At 44.7% G+C, this 10,367-nt stretch overlaps 2 protein-coding genes and 2 non-coding genes across 4 annotated transcripts in view; 1 reads left to right on the forward strand and 3 right to left on the reverse strand.

The window, feature by feature from the left end:
• LOC106814342 (sulfotransferase 1C2-like) overlaps positions 1-306 on the forward strand; it is a 29,696-nt gene extending 29,390 nt beyond the window's left edge. The window contains exon 7 of the mRNA XM_014818643.1: positions 284-306. The gene's annotated coding sequence lies outside the window, so the exon portion shown is untranslated. The remainder of the gene's footprint in view (positions 1-283) is intronic.
• LOC106814339 (probable glycoprotein hormone G-protein coupled receptor) overlaps positions 1-2,454 on the reverse strand; it is a 9,176-nt gene extending 6,722 nt beyond the window's left edge. The window contains exon 1 of the mRNA XM_014818638.1: positions 984-2,454. Coding sequence (XP_014674124.1) covers positions 984-1,794 — 811 coding nt within the window. The 5' untranslated portion in view covers positions 1,795-2,454. The remainder of the gene's footprint in view (positions 1-983) is intronic.
• Positions 2,455-5,832: 3,378 nt separating this feature from the next.
• Positions 5,833-5,906, reverse strand: Trnan-guu. The gene has a single exon. It is a non-coding gene; the product is annotated as a tRNA-Asn (tRNA).
• A 1,238-nt stretch (positions 5,907-7,144) lies between these two features.
• Positions 7,145-7,218, reverse strand: Trnan-guu. Its single transcript has one exon. It is a non-coding gene; the product is annotated as a tRNA-Asn (tRNA).
• Between the last annotated feature and the right edge of the window lie 3,149 nt (positions 7,219-10,367).

The raw sequence follows: 10,367 nt of genomic DNA on the forward strand, positions 1-10,367 counted from the left end.
CACAACCACACACACACACACACACACACACACACACACACACACACACACATACACACACACACACACACATACACACACACACACTACACAAACACACACACACACACACACACACACACACACACACACACACACACACACACACACATATATATATATATATATATCTGATCCGATCTATAAAAAACAAACATTCAACAGCAGTTCCTAGACTTATGCAGGGGTAGGTATATATAATATTATATGTTATATATTATATGTATTATGTATATACATATATATATATATATATATATAATATACATATATATATATGTACACAATACACTGCATATACACACACACATTACATACATATACCACATATATTATATATATATAGATATATATATATATATATATATATATAGATATATAGATATAGATATAGATATTAGATAGATAAAGTTATACGGACACGGTAGAAATTTTGACTCTGTTTATTGCATACAGAACTGTTTCGTGTGGAGCGAAAGCTCCACACTCATCAGTGCTAATACAGAGTATACTTATTTTTTTACTGTTTGGATGGGATGGGATGGATGGGATGAAATGGCATGCGATGGGATGGCGATGGATGGCATGGCATGGACACCATCTACCCTAACCCCACCATCTACCCTAACCCCACCATCTACACTAACCCCACCATCTACTAACCCACCATCTACCCTAACCCCACCATCCACCCTAACCCCACCATCTATCCTAACCCTAACTCCACCATCTACTAACCAAGCATCTACCCTAACCCCACCATCTCCTCTCCTCTAGTCTCTTTACTAAGCAAGCACCCCTTAGGATCCACCTAACTTCTAATATATAACCCCACCATCTACCTTACCCCAACCTCTCTGCGAATCCACCACCTACTCTATCCCTACCATCTAATGTAACCCCACCATCTACCCCACCCTCAGCCTCTCTACTAAGTGGATCACCTGTTAGTAGTAGTTGCAGCGAGCTACTGTTGACACCTCGCTCGTGTTGCAGTGCTTCGTGGAAGCGCCGCACGCCGCTGCCGCTCACGTTCAACCTCCGCAGCGATCGCAGGTCGGCGAACGTCGCCTCGCTCACATCGCCAACGTCGCCGCCGCTGTACGCAAACTCCTCGAGCGGCGGGAACCCGCGGAAGGCGGCCGCGTCGAGCGAGGCGGCGTCGCCGAGCAGGGTAAGGAGCAGGTGCTTGAGGAGCGGCGAGCCGCGCAGCATGTCCGGAGCGATCTCTACCCTGTGCGCGCGCAGCTCAAGCGTGTGCAGCGTCGGCAGTCGCCAGAAGGCGGCCGCGTCGATGACGAGATCTCGCGAGACGAGATCGAGTCGCAGCGAGCGCAGGCCGACGACGTCGGCGAACGCCGTCGCGTCGACGCGTTCCAGGCGTTCGCTGGCGACGCGCAGTTCCCGGATGAACAACCCGTGAAGCGCGGGACTCGGCAGAGCGACGTCGTCGTAGACGTCGATGCGGAACGTGTTGGCGACGATGTTCTGGAACGCCAGGGAGTTCGTGACGTCGGTGAGAGCCTCGCGCGACAGCGGACGCGCGCAGACGACGTCGACGCCCGCTTCCGCTTCCGCATCCGGTGCGGCGAGCGAGCACGTGCACGGCGCTATCGAGTCGACGTCCTGCGGGCAGACGTTGACGCTATCGTCATCGTTGCCCCTGGCGGCTTCGACGGGACGAGATGAGCAGACGAACACAAATACGAGCAGCAGAACTGTGCTGAGGCGGCGACAGTAACACATCATCGTCATCGCTGCGGCAGCACACGAACGAGAAGCGCCGGAGACGCGCGTAGAAAGAAAATATACGCAGAATAAATCCGTACAAAAAAAGCTGATCGAAATTGAGTAGAATACGTGAAGACCTAGTCGGAATATCCTCAGACGTGCACAGAAATACGTGGAAGCACAGTTTCCGACGCAATAACAGCAGCAATAGCAGCGGCAGCGGCAGCAGCAGCAGCGGCAGCGGCAGCAGCAGCAGTAGCAGCGACAGCAGCAGCAGCAGTAGAAGCGGCAGCAGCAGCAGCAGCGCACATTCACCGATGATGATGACGATGATGAAGATGTTATATTCACGTGCTATTCAGTACGCCACACGTCGTAGCGATGCTTTGATACATACAGGCACACACAGGCGCGCGCATAGAATTCACTTCGTTGCCAGATCACGGTGCGCACGACGTTCACTCACACCTATAACATCGTCATCCCTAATATTTCAGATATTAGCGCAGGTGCCGGCGGTCGTCTCATATCACCTAATCAAAACTAAGTGCAGGCGGGCATACACAGGCAGCCAGGCCGTGCTTCACCTCACAGAGCAAGTTTTACGTTACAACTCATAACGCAACACACACACACACACACACACACACACACACACACACACACACACACCACGCCACGCACGCACGCACACAGCACACACACCACACACACACACGCACGCCACGCACGCACACACACGTCACAGCACACACCACACACACACACACACACACACACACGCACACACACACACACGCACACACGCACGCACGCACACACACACACACTCACACACTCCCTTGATTCTACACACTCCCGTTATGGCTACACCGCAGTCTCGCTATAGGCTAGAAGCAGGCCAGTCCTTGATGCTTCCTATCTAGGGTCGTGGGCGCTCGTTACTGCGATGATGACGAGGATGCGTGATGATGAGCCCATCCACGTCGCGAGAGATGCGAGAGAACGGCGAAGCTCTCCTCTATATATTGCATATGTTCCTGCTGTATAACCTCGTGTAGGAACAGGGAAGGCACGGGCTGATCAATGGCGTCCAGGCGCCGACCGCAGCAGGGGGTGTTGTTGAGGGTGGTGTGGTGTTGCCTATGGCAGCGGGCTGTCTTACCGCGCACGTTAAATTCCGTTCCCGCCCAACCGTTGTCGCCCTCCGCATTTTCTCCGCTGCATGCATGCAGGTAAAATTCTCCGTCGCGTTTCTAGTCGACGGTGAAATAGCGCGCGGCGTATGTGTGTGGTGTGGTGTGTGTGTGTGTGTGTTGTGTCCTGTGTGTCGTTGTGTGTGTTAGTGTGCGGGTGGGCGCTCTGAATACGACAATTCTCTTTTAGTATAACCATAGCTGCCCCTCTGCCCCGCCCCCTCCCCGCAGCTACGGCCTGGATTACTAGTCTAATAGTCTGTATTTGTCAGGGAGATCACTTTAATGAACGAGTATTATGACTATTATCCTTGCAACTATATTTACTTTATGTCTTTTGGCCAATGAATAACACATATAATTGGCACGGGCACACATCTTGCGCGACGCATTCGTTAATTATAACGCATTGTGTTCACGTCACAATATCCTGCCGTCGGCGCCAATCAAGATTCGAACGGCGTCCCCTGTGTTTTGGTCGACACGTTTTGTTACATAAAGCACCGGCAAGTTTAGGAAGTATAAAGAAGGTTAGTAATAGAGCTCATGAAATAGTAAATTGTCATAGTCATGTGATGCAACTAAAAAAACATAATGCCTTTGTTGGGGCACTATGCTCTCATAGTGCTTGGCTTGCGGAAGGAATACTGAGAGTCATAGTGCGCGGATTAGTGCCCCAACAGCATGCATTAATATATAAATATAAAATGGGGGTATTATTATTATATATCAAAATGGACGAGACAAATTTCCCCATATTCTCAGCATTTTTTATTTTTTACTACTGAAAAAGCAAAAATCCGAAACCGAAACCGAACTGAAACAGCGATGTATCGTTACACCCCTAGGTGCGTTGTCGTGTGGCCCACTGTCTGTTTGTGTGTTATGTGTGGTGTGTGTGTGTGCTGTGCTGGTGGGTGTGTGGTTCGAGTGTGTGTGGTTGCGTTGTTGGGCTGTGTGTGTGTGTGACGGTGTGCTTGGTGTGTTTGTGTGTGTGTGTGTGACTGTGTGTGTGGTGTGTGTGTGTGTGGGTGTCTGTGGTGTCGTGATGGTGTGTTGTGTGTCCGTGTGTGTGTGTGTGTGTGTGTGTGTGTGCTGTGGGTGTGCTCGCTGCCATACGTGCTGGTGCCAGTCACGTGCGGCCGTGCGGTGCCTAGCTTGCTTCGTCTGATGCGCGATGCGCGCTGTATGTCAATTTAATTATGGGAAAAATATAGGTACGTACGGTGCGTGCTTGTCCGTTGTCTGTTGTGCGTATGTGCGTGCTGTGGCGATTGCGTGCTTGGTGCGTTTGCGCACGGCGTTTGTAAACATAGAACATACAGCTAATAATACATGTCATATTACATACTAAATAGAATAATACACTCTATTATAGTTCTTGATATGAACTATATATCATGGGCGAAATAGCTAAGCAAGCCGAGGAGTTTTATCAGCAGTTCTCGTAACAGGGCCCACTGTGTTCACAGTACGCGAACTCTATAATCGGCGCCTAAGGTTAATAATAACCTTCGATTTTGGGGAAATAAAGAAATTAATGCACATTGAACAACAGTTTAGTGTGTCGTTCTTTTATTGTACAGTATATACGGCTCGTAGGGTCTAGTCTTCCTGCCCTCTGTTGACCTGCCTCGTTTAGCTATTCTGACTAACCCTAACCTAACCCTAACCTTAACCCTAACCTCTGACCCTAAACCGTATATATATATTATATATTATATATATTTAGATATATATATATATATAATATATAGATAATTAATTCAGAAATAGCTAAACGAGCCAGGTCAAACAGTAATCAGGAGAAGACATAGACCTTATCTGCGTAAGTACATACCACAATCCGGCACATGTATCATCCCCATAAAACAGAGAATTTCATGATTATCCTGAAACAAAACAAATAACGTCCTGATGTACAGCGTACGTGTGCGTGCCCGTGCGGCTGTGCGGGTGCGGGGTGTGTCTGACGGTGCTTGTCGGGGATGCGTGGCCGCGGCTGAAGCGTGACGGCGTACATCGTGTGTGTTAATTATATGCAGAGGTTGCCGCAGTTAAACTATTTTGTCTATGAGAGGGGGGACGCACGGCGTACATGCGTATCAAGTTTCTTCTACGTGTCTTCTACGTTTCTCAATTACCTTCTTTATACGCTCTTTGATGCATGCCCCGTAGCCAAGGGGGATTCCAGGTTCGCACAACCCCCCCCCAGCCCCTCCCTCCGTAGCCAAAGAAAAAAAAAACTTTTTTCCCATTTAAAAATTTGCAAGAATTTCACATCAGGTAGGCCTATGCACCAGATCACTTCATTTTAGTGTAATAATTGCAAAATCTCCATCGTGCGGGAAGGGGGACATCCCCTCCCACACCCTCCCTCGGCTCGGTCGCTATGCTCCCTCGCTCGGTCGCTCACAAATTGGGTTGCTTTATTCACGCCCTCACAAATTGCCAACATTTAAAAACGAACCCCCCTAATATAAAGCTGGCTACGGGCCTGGATGGTATGTGTAGAAGGTCATCGCCATTGACCATGTAATCAAAAGCCAATTAACCCTCCCCCTTGATGTAATGCATCTATTTTTTTTTTAGTGGGGCCTTGCCCCCGCTAGCTACGGCCCTGTTCGTAGCTTCGGCTATAGCTACGGCTGTTCGTGTAGGTTTTGTAAGGACCTGTCGGACAGTACACTATAGCTGCCTACTTACAGTACGCGCGAACTAGACGCGAATTAATTAACATTTGCGTATTTGTAAGAAATAACAATAGTGACACAAAAAATGTATAGAAGTGTGTATTCTAAATATCATAAAAATATTATTCTTATTAGAAATGAAATACGGCACAAAAATAAAAAAAGTATCTTATCGTCCCTGGTTGGACTCGAACCAACAACCTTTCGGTTAACAGCCGAACGCGCTAACCAATTGCGCCACAGAGACTTACGATGCTAACCTTGGGACACATTGGCTATTTATGTATTCGGCTGATATCTATAAAGTGTATATACGGGTATTGCTTGTGTTATTTTATATAGACATGCCTCTGTCGTTTCGAATAAAAACTGTCAGAGTAATGAAGTTGCCAGGGGCATATTGTCTACCGGTCCAACTCTACCAGTTTCATGAAAACTCCTATCACCGCTCACTTAATGCTTGACGTAATGTAGCTTAGTGGCGCCATCGAACGGCTAAAACCATCATCATCTCATATCTTATTATTGTTGCCCACCCTTCTATTTCCTAATCTTATACTAGTTGTGTGACATATCAGGCTAGACGTGTTTGCATTTCACGTAATACTACATAATTATTACGTCTTTAATAATCGGTTTTATTATTATGGATGACAGAAATTAGATAGACATTTCAAAGAATCTGTGATTAATGCAAGGGTACCAAGCAGTTGCTAATCAAAATGCATATTTCCTACATGTGTAGCTACTATCTGGGTTCATATAACCGATCAGTTATTATTTTTATTGTTTTTGTTGTTGTTGTTATTGTTGTTGTTGTTGTTGATTATGATAGTTATTATAATGATGATGGTAATGATGACGATGATGATGATGTTATTGTTATTGCTACTGCTGTTACTGCTGTTGTAGTTGTTGTTGTTGTTGTTGTTGTTTTTGTGGCTGCTGCTGCTGCTGCTGCTGCTGCTGTTGTTGTTGTTGTTGTAATTTGGACGTCGTATCTAAATAATTTAATAATAACATGGGTGTTATCTTGACATGCTGTGTGCCTTTAAAAGTAACGGAAGATAGGTAACCTAGGCTTCAAAGCAAAACTAAGCACGTATATGAAACCCGTGGAAGCCAATATACCCACAAATTAGTAGATTATGTGAACAACCGCTCATTTGTGTTTTTCTTGTTCGAAGAAATCTCCTACTTATTCTTTCGCACTTTGCGTGCGGTGCAGTGTATATATACTTAGACGTAGATCACGGGCCAATTGTTGCCATTGTGTTAGGTAATTTCAGCACAGTGGATTTTAATTAGAGCACAATATGTAGTCAGTATTGGAACGCTGATTTTCTTTTACTGCTGGCAAACGGGGAGAAAATAAAGATATAGCGTGAGTAATTAGTTTAAACCTTGGAGTAATAAACTAATTACTCCAAGTTTAAACGTGTCGTAAATCGTGTGCGTATTTGTTAACACACAAAAGTATCTTATCGTCCCTGGTTGGACTCTAACCAACAACCTTTCGGTTAACAGCCGAACGCGCTAACCAATTGCGCCACAGAGACTTACAATGAAGTCCTTCATACACGCGTGCGTGCATGTGCGTGCACGCAGTATTAATATCAATGTAAAATATATCTTATCGTCCCTGGTTGGACTCGAACCAACAACCTTTCGGTTAACAAGTATGCGCGTGTATGTAATAATTATGGGAAAAATATAGGTATCCGTATGTGCGTGCTTGTCCGTATGTGCGTGCTTGTGCGTATGTGCGTGCTTGTGCGTATGTGCGTGCTTGTGCGTTTGCGCACGCGTGTGTTAAACATATGAACATACAGCTAATAATACATGTAATAGTACATACTAAATAAATAATACACGTATTATTAGTTCTTGATATGAATTATATCATGGGAAATAGTAACAAGCCGAGTGAGTTTTATCAGCAGTTCTCGTACAGTGCACTGTGTTCACAGTACGCGCGAACTATAGCGGCGTAAGTTTAAATAATAACTTCGTATTTGTGGGAAATAATAGAAATTAATTGCACATACAACGTTTAGTGTGTCGTTCTTTTATTGTAAGTATATACGGCTCGTAGGGTCTATGTCTTCCTGCCCTCTGTTTGACCTGGCTCGTTTAGCTATTTCTGACTAACCCTAACCCTAACCCTAACCTTAACCCTAACTCTAACCCTAACCCTATATATATATTATATATATATATATATATATGTTAGTCAGAAATAGCTAAACGAGCGAGGTCAAACAGAGGTCAGGGGGACATAGACCCTAGGCTACGAGCGTCAGTGTCACTGCCACTGGACTAGAGTTCAGAATCACGCCAGGCTAGTCTTGCAATATGACTGTTTCTCAGGCCGTCGTAGTGTATAGGCCCTTACGATGGATTATATAATAATTAAACATTACATATCACCTACGTGTAACTGTAAAGGGATATTATTATTATAAAGCTAAAAATAGGTTGTAACCGACGGCGACACAAGCAGACGAGTCCAAACATTTACCAACGCCATCTATAGACTTAGACTATAATAATGCACACGATACCGCAGGAGAGCAACGGCTTTTAACCAATTTAACTCTTAACTAAACAAACATTTAAATTAAATTATTGTTTTGTATATATTTAGCTTCGGTAATGTATGAATAAAGCACAAATACAAACCAAAATAAACCAGGCATATGTGATATTGATTATAATTTTACTAACCAGGTGGCGCGGATGCACAAAAACATGAAAACATATGTAGGAAAATTAAACTTTGGTAAGAATTCAAAGAAAGGTTTAACATTATCACATGTAGAGAGTCAAACGTGTTATATTTTTCAATTATTTTTTAATAAAGCATATAGCTTGTCATAATGCTATCAAAATTTGACCCTCTCTGACATAGACATAGACCCTCTCAGCTCGACTATCGCCAAGAAACGGTTACAACTTGCACAGCGAAAGAACGTTTCTAACTCTTTCTATACAAAAACAGCTGCAATATACCGTGCAACAATATAGTCATAGTGTGGCTGTTGTGCCCAAACTTGGAAACTTGCACAAACTTGGAATTTCAGCACATCTGCAGTTTGGGCAACCAAATTTTGTCTATACTTGATTGAGAGTCGTAAACCCAAGATTTCGTTTGACACTGACTGTCACTACACTTAGCCACTACTGCACTGCCACTAGTTTAAGTTATTTGTCACTAGTCACTGACACTAGCCCTACCCAAGGAGCTAAATATATTTAGCTCCTTGGGTCTACCCAGTGCCAGTGACTGTAACCCCTCCACGCTGAAGCAATGAAGGCTGAACTAAGCCTCCTCTCCGCCGGGAATCGCGGTATCGACTATCGCTCATAGTCATAGGGTCTATCACTATGTCCCCCAGGTTACTGCCGGAACGTACCCTGGGTACGTTCCGGCAGTACCCCGGGGTACATAGACCCTCTCAGCTCGACTATCGCCAAGAAACGGTTACAACTTGCACAGCGAAAGAACGTTTCTAACTCTTTCTATACAAAAACAGCTGCAATATACCGTGCAACAATATAGTCATAGTGTGGCTGTTGTGCCCAAACTTGGAAACTTGCACAAACTTGGAATTTCAGCACATCTGCAGTTTGGGCAACCAATCTTGAGATTGGGCAAACAGAGGTAAACAGGGCTTGCACACACATATGATTATTAGGATTTCAAATGTTATATCATAACTATAAGGTCGTATACCTTCTTTCCTCAATGTGTTTGGCACCTTTGTATAAATATTAAATGATTATAATAAATAATTGGATAAATATGAGATAAATCTCTTCCTAGTTTGCACCACGCATGCCACACACTCGCTATGAGCGGTTGTTGAATCACCGACTGTTTTCAGTTTGCCCAATCTTGAGATTGGTCAGCCAAACTAGGGAATCCGCAGTTTGGGCAGCACAATCGCTGCACAATCTCGAGATTTTGCAGATTCCAAGTTTGGGTACGACATGGCCACTTCGCTCCCGATACAGGGCTATAGAACAACATATGACTAGAATCTGAGAATAATGTTTACAGCGTTGCTGGCAACGTTGTAGTTCGTGGCACAATAAAAAAATTACCCTAGCCTGCAACGTAAACGTCTATTTGTTAAGGATACTCTCAAGGTTTTAGGCAAAATTTTACCGATTTTTCATTTTCGACGTTATTCGATGGCTAACACTATGTGCCACCACTGTATATGCTCATTTCTCCATATAACGGTACATGTGAACTTTTAGAGCGTTTTGATTGCCCGCGTACACGTGTAGTGAGCAGCAGCTGACGTCACTGATGACGTCAGAGACATGATACAACCAGAATTTTCATGATATTCACTAAGCCAGTATCATTCAGTGTCAACCCTCCTACAGCTGTCATCTGCCAGTGATAGTTGAAATTGCCGCGCGACCGAAAATAGTCCTGCTTCCCTTGTTACACACCTTGCATTTAGGCGCGTGTTTGTTGACACATAGCTTAGTAACGGCATGCAGTACACATCGTACGTGCGTTTTGCATGGAAGTGCGGTGGTAACCTCATAATTTCTCACAATTTCTCAAGGTGCATGGAACATATTACCAATTTAGTGGTGTCAGTTAGTCATGGATATGTCGCAGTAAGTACTAACAGTAGATATTTCACATACGTTCACCCATTTTGCACACAGGCGGTCAATCATTGTG

The sequence above is a fragment of the Priapulus caudatus genome, unplaced genomic scaffold (genome assembly GCF_000485595.1).
Source record: "Priapulus caudatus unplaced genomic scaffold, Priapulus_caudatus-5.0.1 Scaffold907, whole genome shotgun sequence".
Taxonomy (NCBI): domain Eukaryota; kingdom Metazoa; phylum Priapulida; class Priapulimorpha; order Priapulimorphida; family Priapulidae; genus Priapulus; species Priapulus caudatus.